Source organism: Gouania willdenowi, chromosome 20, assembly GCF_900634775.1.
Source record: "Gouania willdenowi chromosome 20, fGouWil2.1, whole genome shotgun sequence".
Lineage (NCBI taxonomy): Eukaryota > Metazoa > Chordata > Actinopteri > Blenniiformes > Gobiesocidae > Gouania > Gouania willdenowi.
The window spans coordinates 26,191,224-26,208,112 of NC_041063.1; the positions used below are offsets into that span (position 1 = coordinate 26,191,224).

General features: G+C 35.9%; 1 protein-coding gene across 3 annotated transcripts in view; it reads right to left on the reverse strand.

Moving 5' to 3' along the window:
• sema5a (sema domain, seven thrombospondin repeats (type 1 and type 1-like), transmembrane domain (TM) and short cytoplasmic domain, (semaphorin) 5A) overlaps nt 1-16,889 on the reverse strand; it is a 233,000-nt gene that overhangs the window by 114,716 nt on the left and 101,395 nt on the right. For all 3 annotated transcript variants that reach the window (XR_003672528.1, XM_028434683.1, XM_028434682.1), the window contains one exon: nt 14,322-14,367. Coding sequence is in view for 2 of the 3 variants with exons in the window: in XM_028434683.1 (XP_028290484.1) it covers nt 14,322-14,367 (46 nt within the window). In the remaining variant the exon portion in view is untranslated. The remainder of the gene's footprint in view (nt 1-14,321; nt 14,368-16,889) is intronic.

The following is a 16,889-nucleotide window of genomic DNA, read 5'->3' on the forward strand; positions in this document are numbered from 1 at the left end:
GTCAAAAATAAATAAATACTTACTGTTGTACTTGTCTTTTATTGTGAAAGAAACTTTTCTTTTGACATTTAAGCTGTGAAATGCATGTTGCACAGGAAAATATATAGATTTATGTTTAAAAAAAAACAAAAAAAAATATATATATATATATATACTGTACATACATATATGCAAGTTTTCAAGAGCAACTTTTAAAAAATTTGGCTGGTTGAATTCTAAAAAAATTCACAAAAACATGACCATGGTAAAATAGGGGTCCCATGGTGAGACCAGTAGAGAACCCCGGTTGTAGATTATGTTTGGATAATAAAAAAAAGTGAATTACTTTTTAGAGCATTTCGAATTTCGCTCTCATGCAAACATTTGGAGTCAATGATTCCGTGCAAGAACAAATTACAGATATCTCAATGCTGTCTCGATGCATTATGTGGATATCTGGATTTTTGTCTTAACTGCATTTGCGACAGCTGTTTTAGACGCCAACATCTGCTTTCTTGTTTTGCCTAAAATTGCCTGTTCCCGACCATTGCTGCTGCTGCTGTGCATAGCTATAATTTATTTTTGCAACAAGAGCTGATCTTATATCTCTTTTAAGTGCATGTTGTGAATGCCTGACAGTGTGTGTGTGTGTGTGTGTGTGTGTGTCTCAGTAAAAAGTCCTTTGATGCACGCCTGTGTGTCTGATGTTTATGTGGTCGAGTGTCGTGTTGCACGGCTAAAATAGCGGTGAGATCGATAGGAACTATACAATGACAAAACAACATATAAACAGTAGTGGTGGAACTAGATTAGAAAAATGTATCTCATTAATTAGAGACTTTGTAATCGCATAACAATAATATAAAAATGTTTTCCAATTGAAGTATATTTTGGTAAATAACTGAATCAATGAAAACAATAAATGAGCTTGCACTGAACAGTGTAAAATAGTTAGAAAATCTGTTGATATCATCAACGCTTATAGCCCCGCCCACATCCTCTACCACAGAGATTGGTCGACTGTCCACTACAATCATTTATCCACCGACTTTGTTCATTTGTCACTCATGGATTTATTCATTTTGGCTCTGAACCCTGTCTGAGTGTCCAGTGTGGATTAGAAACACTGTCTGCTCAGAGCATGTAGCAGCTAGCGCTGTCGCCCCCAATTCCCACTGGATGCGGGTCCGCTGCGTTACGTCTACGCCACGCCAGCGGCGCTGATAGGTTTCACTTTAGTCTATGTGTTAATTTCCACCGGGTCCAGAAATAGGACTTCCATTTCTGGCAGATGCCGGAGCACGACGCAGCAACTCAACACAGAGCAAATACAGTGAAACAGAAAGTTAAGCACAAAACATTCAAACATCTGGTTACTTTTCAAAATAAAACACTTCAGATCATTTTTCATATGGTAACGACATCACCAAAACGTCATCATTCTTCTTGTACTCCTTCGTTAGGAACACTGACCTGTTTTAGCTGTTTGTTGTTGCGTTTATAACACTTCCTTTAACTGCATTCTCGCGCAATTATGTAAATATCGCGAGAACTCCTCGATCTCGTGAAGTCAACCGGATCGGAGCCAGAGCGGAGACCTATCCAGTGGAAACCCCAGGTAAGAGTGTCTGAGCTAGCTGCTACATGTTTAGCATTAAAGTTGTAGTGGGGGCTACAAAGCTCCGGTGATCAGCAAACTCTTTCTCTCACAATTAGCACCCAACTTTTCTTTTTGTTTCCTTTTGTTTTTTATAAACAAAAATGAACGCCCATGAGGAACAGCATCATTCCTCGGTAGTCTGTGCATCAGTGTTATGGGTACATCGGGAACTCATGAAATAAGAAAGGTTACGTGCTGTTCTGAGTTCCAAAATAAAATGCGCAATTTTTATTTTTTGATTGTGTTACTGTTCTGTAATTAATCGCAATTAACGCGTTAAAGTCCCAGCCTTAGTAAATAGTAAACTGTGTGCAGGCAGATCTAGAGGAATAATTAGGGATGAGGTGAAACGTGTGGCGTTGTTTTAGGGTTAATGTATTTTACTGTTTGATCCATAGAGAAATGGTGTGTTTTCACCTGAATTAATGAAGAATTTCCCACAGCTATAAATATATTCAAGGCAGTGAAGCCTTGAATAAAGCATTAATCTGTTCAGACGTAGTCCAGTAGAGTTTAGTCCACACACACACACACACACACACACACACACACACACACACACACACACACACACACACGGCAACAGGAGAAAGTGTCAGAGAGACACTTTCTCAGAGAGAGGAAAAAGCTCAGGGTATGTGTGTGTGTGCGTGTTTGTGTGTGTGTGTGTGTCAGTGCACATTCCGGACCAAAGCTGGCTATTCTGGGGGCCAAGCTTTCGCACACATCAGCACACACAGCAGCCCCCCCCCCCAAAAAATAAATTTAGCTTGGGCATGAAAATCTCATCCCTAATCACATGGGCAAAGGAAAACTTGTTAATAACCTGAAACTTTTACTCATACACGAGCTCAGGAAAGGGAATTAATCACAAAACAAAGATAAATTACAACATGTGATCTCACCGTTGGGAGCGTAGAGAGGTTGTGTTTGTTATTAAAGAGCGACTTCATCATTCATCTTTACTGTGCACGTCCTCTGAATACAAAACCCATCTTTACGATATTATCCCCCATAGCTGCTAAATGTTAGCGATAACCTTAGGACTTTAAGTGGAGGTTATGGAGGGATCGTTGACCACTGAAGCCACACAAAGTGCACTGGAACAAATGGTCCAGAGTAAAGAGCAAACCACAGCCATGCATAGAGGGATAGAAAGGTCTTTAGGAGACATTAAAAGCTCATTAATGTGCTATTGTTCAGCTCCGGCACTCCAAAGATGAATCTGTCCTGAACAGAAGTATGTCTGAAATGCGTCGTCATTAAATAATAATTCTAACATGGAAGCATTTTGTCACAAAGAGCAGCTCTGAGATGAGAAAAGTGCAGAATTATCGTTGTTGCTAAGCTACAATTGTAGTTTTAAGAAAATGTGTAAATCTTTGACAGGATTTAGCATACGTTTGGGACTAACAAGAGTTTGCGCCAAATAATGGACACTAGATAAAATCAGAGACAAGATGAAAATAGAAAACTTTGAACTAGGAATGTAAGGATAAATCAATAATAATAGGATATATCCTAAATCAGCAAACAATCCATGTAAATCAGAGGAGATTAAAATGGATACAGCACAGTATGTGCTTCAATACTCTGCTTAAACAATAGGGGGCGCTGGGACTTTTTAGTGACGTTTGACTAGACGCTACGTGACGCCCGAGCTCGACAGAACACGACGCTAACCCGTCTAACCAGAATAAAGCCGATGTCTCTCTAAGCTTCACATCTGCGTGTGCAGAATGATCCGTAGCGAGTTAGCATCTATTTGTGCATCTTTCTTGTGTTAATATAAACATTAACCACACCTACCGCGCAGGATCCGGCCTGAGCTCGTAGTTTAATCACAATGGGCCAAGTTCGGGCAAAGTATTTAAGCTCTTTTATTTGGAAGTCAGACGCACACACGACGCATGACTCACGTACACATGATCCATACACTATTTATGATTGGATAACTTTTCTTCTATTTTTACTGCATGCTTTAAAAAAATATATACTTGTTTAACTTCGCATGGAATGAAAAAATGAAGAAATATGCAGTTTATCTTGGTTTATGAGTTAAAATAGTTCAAACTGTTTACTATAAGAAAATACATTCGTTAAAAAAAAAAATCTTGACAATTTAAATAAAAGAATAAGAATCTGTATTTAAATTAATCAATTTTTTCCCAAAATATGATCTCTATGTATTTAAATTGAAAGGGGTTAAATGTATCTTTACATCCCTACTTTGGAGTATTCCTCAAAATAAAAACAGCCTTTGTAAAGCAAACATTAAAATGTTTACACTTTCAAACTAGGGTTTTTTTTTAATTGAAAATCAGAAGCACATTGTGATTCATCCATTGTCAGCACACATGCTGTTTTCAGTAATGAACAGAACCTTTAATGGACCATGGATTGCCACTAAAGCAACATACAGGCTTTATACTCACACCTGGATCTCAATGTGGTCAATTACAAATTCCCACAGAGTGAATGTACGCACTTTATACTAAAAGGTTATGAAACTAAAACATTGGCCATTGAGGGGAAACATTTATATAACATGGATGAAATGCAATATATACCAATATCTCCCCCACAACAAACTCCTTTGTCCACCATTGGTTTGATTTTGTACTTTGGAGCATGCAAAGATGAAGAACAAGCAAGAAAAACTCCAAGAAAATGCCTCCCAATTACCTCCTAATAATAAAAATAATTTTAATATTTTTGAAAATATTAAAGTTGTAGTAACGAAACCTCAAGAGAAAAAAAATCTAAAAGTAAAAGTTAAATCTAAATGTAAATGTTAAATCTAAACATAAAAGTTTAATTCAATTGTAAAAGTTAAATCTAAATGTAAATGTTAAATCTAAACGTAAAAGTTAAATCCAAATGTAAATGTTAAATATAAACGTAAAAGTTAAATCTGGATGTAAATGTTAAATCGAAATCTAAATGTTAGATCTAAATGTAAATGTTAAATCTAAAAGTAAAAGTTGAATCCAATTGTAAAAGTTAAATCTAAATGTAAATGTTAAATCTAAACGTGAAAGTTAAATAAAAATGTAAATGTTAAATCTAAACGTGAAAGTTTAATCTAAGTGGAAATGTTAAATCTAAACGTGAAAGTTGAATCTAAATGTAAATGATGATCTAACTGTAAATCTTAAATCTAAATGTAGACGTTAAATCTAAATGTGAAAGTTAAATCTAAACATAAAAGGTAAATCTAAATGTCATTATTTAATCTAAATGTAAATTTAAATGTAAATGTTAAATCTAAACATAAAAGTTAAATCTAAATAATAAATCAAAATCTCAATGTCTAAATGTAACATTAATATATAGATATATTTTTCATGTGTAGAACATGCTGTTTAACATGAATTTCCATCTCAAATTAAAGAAAAAGGTGCTAAAAGTTCAAAATGTGTCGGCTATGAAAATACTTTTTACATTAAGCACCCCATATCCAAATATCTAACAAATGCTCTGTATCAATTATATGTTTGGATACAAGGATTAAGGACAAATACGTTTTCTAATATTTACGTCCCCATTTAGTTTTCTGTTAAACTGTGATAAAGATTTCATGTCAGGCTGACTGTTGCTTGAAGAGAATGAAAGATTGTGCGTTTCAAGCCCTCTGCTATAGTCGGTGTCACCCTTCACTGAGGGGCTATTGTCAACAGTAGGTGGGAGCAGGAGAGATGCAAATGGAAAGTGTGGGTGGAGGAGACGGAGGCAGTGTCAGATTGAGGGAAAAGTACAGACACGAGAGAGGGACAGAGAGAAATATCTAAGCAAAGTCCACCAGAACAAGGCACATAGTGAAAGAGTGAAGCGCTGAATACCAAAACAGCCATTTGCAGACATGATATTGAATATATTTTGCATAAAGAGGGCGCAGAGAACACGCTGGAGGTTGACAGCTGTCCTGCTCTGTGAAACGACTGGCTGTGAGTCTCATTACGAGGAGGGACATTGGGTTGGAAGTGATGCTGCAAGAGAAAAAACCCTCAAATCTGTCCTTTGAATATACAATATTTATCGTTTTATGTGTCGGCATAATATTTACTATTCAGACTGATGTCTGCTGATGTAAGACACTGAAAGATTTACACATAAAATGAGACTTGATGGAGTAACTCAGGTAATGTGTACATCTATAGTCATTACAGACAACTTTATGATAAAGCATCACTCAGGGATAAACCTTGAAAGTTTAGATTACCCTTCCTTAGAAACGCAACAATTACGCAAAAATAATAAATGTTGGGTCATTTCATGTTATTTCACAGGCACTTATTATATAAATAAATAATGTAAAGGATTTTCAATATGCACGAGTGGTGAAATAACCTAAAGTTGGGGTCCAAGATAAAAATTAATTAGTTGCATAAAGAAAAATGGTTTTGTATCACAAGAAAGAGTAACCTTTATATTATAATTAAAACACAGATCAGATGTTTTCTTACATTCCCACATGCAGTTATGGGCCAATAAAAATAAGGATAAACTTTATTGATCAAGCAATGCGTTGAATCTGGACGCTCCAAAATAACAGGAAACAGAAAATATAACAGCACCAAACGTTGTTATTATAGAATAAAATAATACTAGGCATGAACACATGTTCACTTTCACTTGTGGAAAAACAGATCAGAACAAAACACACATACTAGACATAAACAAGTTAAAAAAATAAGTATTTTTTCCAGATTTCCAGAGCGTGTCACCCAAGAACCAATGCATATATGTGACTAATCATTGGTGATGTGAACAGTCTATGTTCATAGCTCTAACATGATCAAATTACAGGGAGCTGAGACATATGCTATGTAGTTTACTGAAGGACCAACATGTTCTAGACCCAAACCATGATAAACCTTTTTCCCAATTTTAAGGGTCTGGCATGTCCACCACATAGGATGTATAGCAGATATTTTTATATATTCTGAAAGAGTTTCCTATGCGATGTAGTTCCTGAGATATTGAAGAAAAATAAGGACAGAATAAACAATACATACCCTCCTCACTAAATTGGCCATATCTGATCAAGCTAAAAATGTACAGTGTGACTATTGAATTATTAGGGAACAATTGGTAAAAAAAAAAAATGCAGAATTTTGTGTGGAATGTCCTTAAAATTTGCTGAAATCACATGAAATCACCCTGTTTGTTTTTATTGTTTGTTTTTATTTTTGCAAGAAAAAACAAACATGCGAAGTGGTTGCAAAAAGATTCGTTAAAAAACTACCCAAAAAAATCCTTTTTTTTTTACCTTTGCTGCAAAAGGTTAAAACAAAAAAAAAAACAAAACAAAAAAAAACCCATATTATTTTAGAACAGTAAAATAGAGATAAAGAAAATAAAACAAAACATGCATTTAAATGACCAAGTTTTCTTTTTTTTTTAACATTAAATGAACAACTCTAAGTTAGCTCCTGATTAGCAGCGCTAATAATTAGCACTGCTAATCAGTCAGACCAACACAGATCATCATTGCAAAAGGTGGATAAAATAAATGGGAAAATTGAGTCCCTTTTCAACGACAAAAGAAAGTAAAATAGAGTAAGAATTTACGTCTCAACAGTTGTTGAGAAAAAGCCGATATGATTAGTTTTGTGTGTTAAAGAAGAAAATAAAAATTACTAAAGTGGAATTTCACTGTTTTTGCTGCTGGACTGAATGTGAGCTAAAGCCAATGATCCTCCTCATCCTGATGCTGATTTCCTGAGGCTGACATTCACTTTCAGTTAAAACCGTTCGCCTGCATCCACTTTTTTGCTATAACTTTATTCAGGATGGCTGGTTTTCTTCTTAAGATTTTTTTATTTGCATCAGTGCTTGCAATACTTAAAACACACACACACACACACACACACACAGAAGAATGTCAGTATTTGAGTCCATGCTGTCGGGTCTTTTCAAAGATTAGCATCAAAGTAAACTGCCTTTGAATAAAGCACCGTCATAAGGTTTTTTTTTTTTCAAAGTGTCAGAGGACACTGTTTAATGAGCTAATATGCAAAAAGAAATTGAGTGTTTAAGGATAAAACAAGCTTGTTTGGCAAGCCATCAGGCCTGACGGAAAGCGAGCCGCTGAATTCAGTTAGCTAATTGAGGAGCGGTAATGGCAAAGGGGCCATGCTGAACAGATGCGCGACGTAATGCAAAGCTAACTTGCAGACTTAAGGAACAAAATTAGGATTTCTGGGCTGTTACTGCAGATTTTTTGGTTATAGAGACTTAACTATCTCATTAGTTGCAGAGATGGTCTTTTAGTTTTTCTACTGCACAACTTTAAAAGTGGGGCAAGGAGAGAAAAGTAAGAGAAAAGTATCCACCTTGCACTTGACAGGGTTTTCCAGATCACTGAGGATGAGGGTAGAGGTTGACGTGAAAAGAGAACCTCCTCACGCTGCTGAGATAGAGCAGTGGGAAAAAAATTAAGTAGTGGATATTAACTTCAATCAAGGCCATTGGGATGGGCCGATTCTTACGTCAAGGCTCAATTCATCCTACTTTAGTTCCCAACTTTGAGCAGTTCAAGAAGTGTAGAAAATAATCTGCTTTCTATGACTTTGTGAGGGGCCTTTGGTCCTCCAAACTGTTTTAAACAAGCCGTTATATTTCCACAAATCACACAGTGAACCCTCTCCATTCTCAGGGTTTAATGGAACGTTTTGTCTGGATGGTCGAGACGACAGACATATTGCTATGAAAGCACAAAAGTTCTCAAGTGGCTTTAAACAATACATTGAAGAAGAAAAAGACCAAGACGACAACAACGAAGACGAAGAAGAGGAAGAACAACAACAACAAGAAGACGAAGAAGAAAAAGAACAACAAGACAACAAAAAGAACAAAAAAAATACTATTTGATCAATTAAAGCATGTAAAGTGAGTTATGGCAAAATTGCTCTTGGTGAAGCTATTTCAAGTTGCATCATCCATGTTGAATGACAACGAATGAGCCTGATGACGTACGGTATTGGATAGTCAGTGGGGCACTTTGGTCACTAAGCCATGGGGGACGGGCCAGGGAGCCTCCTCAGTGGTTGTCACCCCCTGACATAGGTCATCTTGATGTAGCCCCAAGCCTCTGAGAGGATTATCTCTATTTCTAGTTCAAGAAGTGCAGAAAATGATCTGTTTTCTATGACTTTGTGAGCGGCCTTTGGCCCTCCAAACTGTTTTAAACACCATTATATTTCCACATATCACACATTGAACCCTCTCCATTCTCTTGGCTTAATGGAAAGTTTTGTCTGGATGGTCGAGACAAAAGACTTATTGCTATGAAAGTATAAAAGTTCTCAGGTGGCTTAAGAATAAAAATCTATTTCAGCAATGTCCTTTTCTTTCTAACTTCTTTTTATTGCCTAAAGCAAGGAGGGTCTACTCTATAGTGAGGAGATTACAGTCGCCGAAGCTGAATCAATCTTCTAGTCTCATCTCAATGTGCAATAAAGTGATGGTGTTTAGCTACTAGCCCGAGTGTCAGAACTCTCTAAATCCTCTATAATACAACAATAAGAGCACTTGGCATCCTCTGCTCACCTTTTTACCACCTCAAATGACTCAGGCATGTACATGGAGAGCAAGAACAGCCGTCTATCATAATAATATCCAATTATTTAGTCTGCAGGATATTTGTTATACAGCGGCTCGAGTCATGCACAGCTTTGCAGGAGCAAATCGCTGCCATCAGGCATTACTGTATGTAAGGCAGCAGATACGAGGAGAAGGTCTGAAATCACAAAGACGAGCGTAGGTGTAGCTCTTAGTTTGACTTACCTCTGCAGAAAGGATAAAAAAAAACAGAGGCTTATGTTATTTTCAGATGTAGATAAAAAATGTCCAGAACAACTGCCAATGATTGGTGCTTTACGTTCTTTTGTCTGCTCACTACAGGCCATGGAGCATATTCACTAAGTTAACCTATTTGTTCAACGGAAACACAAAAGACTGAGTTAAAAAATTGGAAACTGTAACATCACAAAGAATAAGTGGAAGAAGAACAACAAAAACAACAAGACAAAGAGAAGAACAACAAAAAGATGACAAAAAGAAGAAAAATAACAAGAAGACGACGACAAAAAGAAGAACAAGAACAAGAATGAGAAGAAGAAAACGGCAAAAAGAAGAACAAGATGATGAAAAGAAGAAGAATTAGAACAACATAAAGATGACAAAAAGAAAAAGAAGAGCAAGAAGACGACAAAAAGACAAACAAGAACAACAAACTGACGAAAAGAAAAATAATTAGAAAAACAGCAGCAAGAACAACAACAACATGACTAAAAGAAGAAGAAAAACAAGAAGACAATGAAAAGAAGAAGAACAACAACAAGATGACACAAAGAAGCAGAAAAAGAAGAACAAGACAATGACGGAAAGAAGAAGAAGACGAAGAAGACAAAGACGTAGATGTAGAAGAAGATGAAGACGAGGAAGATGAAGAAGAACAACAACAAGATGATGACCAACAGAAGAAAAAACTATCTGATAAGTTATTAAAGCATGTAAATGACAATGACAACATTGCTCCTGGTGAAGCAATTCGAAGTGTTTTGTTCCAACAACAATAGAAACAAAGAATGTCTGCAAAATACAAAGAAGACGATGGAATTTCTTTGGAATTATCAATGTTGAATGACAACTAAAGACCCTGCTGATGTACGGTACTTGATTGTCAAAGCACGCTAATTGGTGACTAAGTCACGAGGGAGGGGCCAGGGAGCCTCCCCATTGGCTGTCGTCCCCTGACATAAGTCATCTTGAATTAGCCTCGAGCCTCAAGGATTTTTTCTATCGTTTTTTACTCTAAAGGAGAAATATCTCTGAGATAAGAAGTGACTTAGCTGGAACCTCTGGAGCTCTGGATGAAATAGAAAAAGGATGTTTGATTGGATGAGTGAATGTGAAAAAGCATTCCGAGGGGGAATCTGTGTCCCGGTGAAAGGCTACAAAAGTTTGTCTCTTAGGAAAACGTGAAACCTCACAACGGGGGGTTAGTCCGCCTTCTCTTCTCTATCTGCGTGATTCCCTGCTGTTGTTCCGTTCTTTTGTGTATGAAATCCTCCTATCTGAAGAGCACGGTCACTATTCATTTAGATGCAACATTTTCTTTTCCAGTTGTGTTTATTTACTGCAACGATTCCTCAAAGTTCTTCAATAACTCAATTACAAAAAATATTCAATGGTTTTTTTCTGCCTAAAATAAAAAAATATATAAATAATTTTACTTTTCTTTTTTCCTGGTTTGTAATTTGTAATTATTCTGTGATTAGTCGTATTTTCTGTTGTATATCTAAAATTGAGCATTAATTAATCCTCCTTTTATCCTCCGATACAGTGCGTCAAAATGTTTGACTTGCAAATTGTTGATAAATACATTTTCAAAGTTCTTCTAAAAAATGACAACATTTTAGAGTCATTGTAGATTATGTTTGGAAAAAAACAGAATTTTATCAAAAAAACTGACACTTTAGGCCGAGTTACCGAACTCTAAACGCCCTCACTTTGTTGTTGTTGTTGTGTACACTAGTTAAAATCACTACTAATATGTTATTCATGAACGGATCGGGCTGAAATTTGATAGCTATAATCTATGGATGTGGACACATCAACGCTCAGCCCCCCCCCCACAAAAAAAAAACCTAAAGTCAATTTCTCATTTATTTTCAGGTCAAATATTACGACAGTTGGTGGTACCAACTCATTGGCACATACCAATATATAAATGAGGCCCATTACCCCATGTGTGTCACGTGGGCACCAGGGACCCCCGAGGGCCCCATTTTTCAAATGACTAGTCCTTCGTTAGTTCTTGTTAGAGCAGAATGCAATTTGGTATGAATACTCTATGAATGAACATAATGAATGAGACGCTCTGAGCCCTTCTTTTGAAATGGGGAAGGGGGCCCAACCCCTATTTCTGGTCATTTCCAAATTGATGGGATCATAGTCGTGTGTAATATTGTTTCAAAGGTAATTCAACGTAGATTATGAATATGCCTCGCACAACTTGATTAGGGGCCCTTTTTTTTAGGCAATTTCCATTAAAGTTGATTTCTCATTTATTAGTGAGTCAATAATTGTGACAGTTGGTGGTACCCAATCATTGACACATACCAATATATGAATGGAGCACATTACTCCATATGTGCCAGAGGGCCCCATTTTTCAAATGACTACTCCTCCGTTAATGATGTTGAATCAGGCTGTAATTTGACATATTCTATGAGCGAATGTCAAGAGCCTCTCAGAGACCTTTTTAAAAGGGGGGATGGTGGCCCGGGGCCCACCCCCTTTTCCGGTAATTTCCAAATTTTTCGGAACATAGTCATGTGATATATCGTCTCAAAGCCAATTCAACGTAAATTACAATTTCACGACGCACAATTTAATTTGCTTTATTTGGTGGAACCGAGTCATTTCACTGACTTCTCGGGAACGTGGTACGAGCTGATCGGCACGGAGACGTTCCGCGGGCCCAGAAATTATTTTTACAGCCTTTTGCATTTCGCTCTCATGCAAACATTTGGAGTCAGTGGAAAAATATCACTGGGGTAAATCTGACCCCAGGGATATTTGCCATTTTGTTGAACAAGTTTTTGTGTCAGGCACTTTGTTTATTTGTTGAATACATAAATAAGCCTGTAATCTCTAGCGCCACCATCAGGCCAAACTTTTAAATTATAATTAGACCCTAAGGATAATAGTAGGGTTAAGCTAAAATATATATTTCTGATTACTGGATCATACATAGACTCATCGATATATGACACTAGATTACCAAAACATGTGATTGTTGAAGCCCTACTCCCAATATTCCGCTTTTTCCCCATCACAAATTTTAAATCTTTCTACAAAACATGCAAAACATAAAGACAATGAACTTCTTCTCATTAAAACCACATTGACAAAACTGACACAAATAAAGCCATTTACTTATTACCTCTGCTGACCAAAACAAAGACAAACCCAGAGAAGGTGGTCAGCAAATGGGCAGCCATTAACAGGCTGTGCCTGAAAACTGTTTTTTAAAAGATTTATTCACTGTTTTTGGTGTTCGTGCTTTCCTAAACGTTACATAATTATTTCTAACACCAATTCAGTGAGAGAATGTAATGAAATGGAAAATTATGGACGCAAACTTCACCCGTAACACTCTATCCCAGTGTTTTTCAACCTTGAAGTCGTGACCCCATGTGGGGTCGCCTGAAATGTCCAGTAATTGATAAGAAATAATTACTGATTAAAAATATGTTTTCAAAATCGTAATTATTATTTTCATTTTCAAGTTAAAACACAATCTTAAACCACTATATTCCATACTTTCACTTTCTCAAATGTACGTAAATCTAGTTCAAATAAAATGTGATTCAAAGAAAAAAAATTAAAAAAATAATAATAAAAAATAATAAAATACAGTATAAAAAATATCTGAGCTGGCACATCTTTTCACTTTTTACACTATGTATTTATCACACAGTACAACAATTATTAAAAACTAATATTAGAAGAAAGAAAAAGTCTTTGTGATATTAAAATGGGTTCCTGATCCAAAAAAAGGTTGAGAACCACTGCTCTATTGATCGCTACATGAATAATGTTTTGCTCTGAAGTTGATTTCCATTAAACAATCTCCTTGTTGTATACACATTTAAGAGGTAACATTTATTATCTACAAAGCTTACAGTTAGTTCTGTGCAATATTGACATTTTTATATTTCTGCAATCAGGTTCAGGTTCAGTAGTTTACTTCATATAGTGTAACATTTATATTTTATATTTCTGCTAGAGTTTTACATCATACTGTGCCATATGTATATTTTATATTTCTGCAATAGTTCTACATTTCATAATATGCAATATTTATATTTTTATATTTCTCCAATAGTTTACATTTCATACTGTGAAAATATTTATTTTATATTTCTTCCATATCTATTCATAATTTACTATGTTGCTACCTGTATATAACTCCTACCATACATACAGTGGCCCATCTCAACTTAATTAGAGTTAATTTTTTATATTCTTCTTCTGTTGTTTTTCTTTTGAGCTGTGTGCACATGAAGGTGAAGCTACATAATTGTGTTGTACATTTGTATAATAACAATAAAGGCTTTCTGATTCTGATTAAATTCTCAATCTGCCAGCGTTAGAAGCTCTAAAGTCAGAAATCCTCCACATGTAAATGAGGGCTTTAACAAAATGCCAAAACTGCTCAAGGATAAAACACTGTCAACTTGTTAGTGGTTTCAGATGCCAACTAAATTAGGTAAAAAAAAAATATAGTATATCCATATCTGCAGGCGCCTCGAAGTTAATGTAGGTTTTTTTGAGCAAAATTGTAGAACTTGTCAACATTGACAGAAGGCAAAGCCCCTGAAGCCAGAGTACTTTACATTTCTGCTTTGCAACACAGAACACTGAAGCGTCTGTAGATTTATTGACACTGGCGTCGTCTTGTGAAAAGTTGAGGATTTGAACCACAGCTGTAGCATAAAATCACTGAGTTAAAAACATATCTGGAGAACTTTGAATTAAACACAAACATCCGACTCCCATTCCTTCTGAGGGAACCAAACACATCCATAACCTTTGGTTTCTGCTGAAAACAAATCGCCAAACCATGCATCACGTGATCTAAAAAAAACTGAAGTTCAGTTCTCACCTGAATCAGTGTCAGATCCTCCAGATTGAGGCGGAAGAGGTGATTTCTGCAAAAAAAAAAATTATAAAAAATAAAGGAAAAAATTAATCAAGATATAACATCTGTTCTTAAAGGGATCCTCCACTGTTTTTATAAATGTGGCCTAAAACCTTTGAAATGTACTTATTAGTAGATCTATGTTAAACAACACACATTATTTTAGATATTAGTTTTAAAGCCTGTGTTCCTCCATCTTGAAATCATGTGATTGATGATGTCACACGGCCCCACTGACTGCAAACATCCCATTGTTTTGTATTGGAGTGGAACATTCAGCCTGATTTTTAGATCATTTAGCAGATTTTTCAGTCAAAATGACAATTTGTGCTGATTTTGGTTGCTTTAAATAATCAGGAAAAAGTAAAAAATGAAAAACATCTGTGACCATAGGGGGCGACAGTTTCAACTCTATGGTTCGGTAGCAAACAATGAAGCAGAGAAGAAGAGCTCTCCTAAGTGGCCTTAACTCCTTCTTAAACAGTGTACTGCAGTTTTTTTTCTCCCCACTGTCGCTAAATGCTTGTCCATGTGGATCTTGTTGGGTTCTTTCTTTCTCACTATGGACTCTATTTGAGATGACTGTTGTAATTTGCACTATATAAATAAAGTTGAATTGAATTTTGGGTTCTTTAACAGTCCGTGATTTACTCGCTAACTTCAGCTACCAGAGCGTGCCAGCACACTGTTTAAGGGAGAGTACAGTTGGACAGAGGGATCTGCTGCACAGACAATTCATTTATCACATTTCAAACATTTAATCATTCACATGGTGAAAAAATAAAAAAACAACAATACTCCATTCGGAGAGCTTTTCTTCTCCGTGCTGTCAAATACTTTTTTCCGGTTACAACTGTTCTATTCTCTTTGGGTCATCAAAAGAAGGTTTCTTTGGCATTTTTAACTTTTCTTGCTTTCTTAGAACAACCAAAAGCAGCACAAGTTGTCATTTTGACTGAAAAAGCTGCTAAATGATGTAAAAAGTTACTGAATGATCTGTTGTGTGTTTTATGAGTCATTTCTTGGGGTGTGTTTTTTTTTTTTTTTTTGTGCATTTTGCTGTCAATTTGTGTGTTTTGGGAGCTTTTTTTGTATTATGTTGGGCTATATACTGTATATTCCTTACAACTTCTTGAATTACAACTTTTGGGGATTTGCTTTGGGGGCCACAAAAAAATTGACTGAGGGCTACATGTGGCCCCTGGACCGTCAGTTGCCCATGTCTGATTTAGAGCAACCAAAAGCAGCAAAAAATTACCGAAAAAGCTGCTAAATAATCTAAAAATCAGACTGAATGCTTCATTCTCTTAGAAAACAATGGGATGTTTACAGGCAGTTGGGCCGTGTGACATCATCAATCATGTGATTTCAAGATGGAGGGACACAGGCTCTAAAACTTTAAAGTAGTCCCATTTATAAATAATGGTGCATAATAATGCAGTTTTTTTAGGCATAGATCTTTTAATAATTACATTTCAAATGTTTAGGTCACATTTGTAAAAACAATGGAGGATCCTTTTAAATTAATAAAAAATGAACATTTGGTAGGGCCATAAAAATACAGGTATATTATGATTATCATTTTGCTATGACGTCAAAACTATTGTATTTCTTGGAAAAATATAAAACTTTGGTTTTAAGCACATTTCCACAAACGTGCAGATGTAGCCTTGTTTAACGCTGCTTCATCAATCTCCTGAGGAGTGGTTATCAGCCGGGATCATCGTGGCCACGACCCACTCTTTCACTTTATTGATATTTGCATCGATTTTCCTTTCTTTCCATTATCAGTCATAGCGTTAACCCAACCTGCAGTCATCCATCTAGCGACATCACCTCTCACAGTTAGACACCAACAGTCGTCACAGTGGCTCAAAGAACCGAGTGAAATCTCACGTTGGATTTCTCCAAGACAGCAGAGACGGTGAATAAAATACACACATAAGAATGTCTCATATGTCTGTTATATTTAGGGCTGGGCAATTTATCGAGATTCAAGATATATTGAGTTTTCTATTTTGGGGATATAGAAATACACAGTATCTGCTTTATAGATATATATTTATTTAATAGCTCATTTTGTATTAAAGGATTCTTTCTAGTAGTCGTTAGATGGATAGTGTGTTCTAACCCAGACCTTCCCCTAAACAAGTTAGACTACAGAACTCACTCACACATGCTGTCCCATAGAGGAGAAAAAGCCAAAAGTGGCTCATATTGTGCAGCTGTTTATTAATGCATTTCCTATTGTGTATTTTTTCTCTGTCCTTTTGTGTATTTCTGAGTTGTTTTGTGTATTTTCTGCTATGTATATTGTTGTTGGATTTTTGTAGTCCTATTGTACATTTTTTTCTGCTTTTGTGTCATTTGTTGTCCTTTAGTTTATTTTGGTGTTATGTATTTCTGTTGCTCCACTGTGTATTTTTTTTATTATGTGCATTTTTCCATTTATTTGTGTATTTGTTGTCCCATTGTGCATTTTTTCTCTTTTGTGTATTTCTCCATTTATTTGTACATTTTTAGTGTATTTTT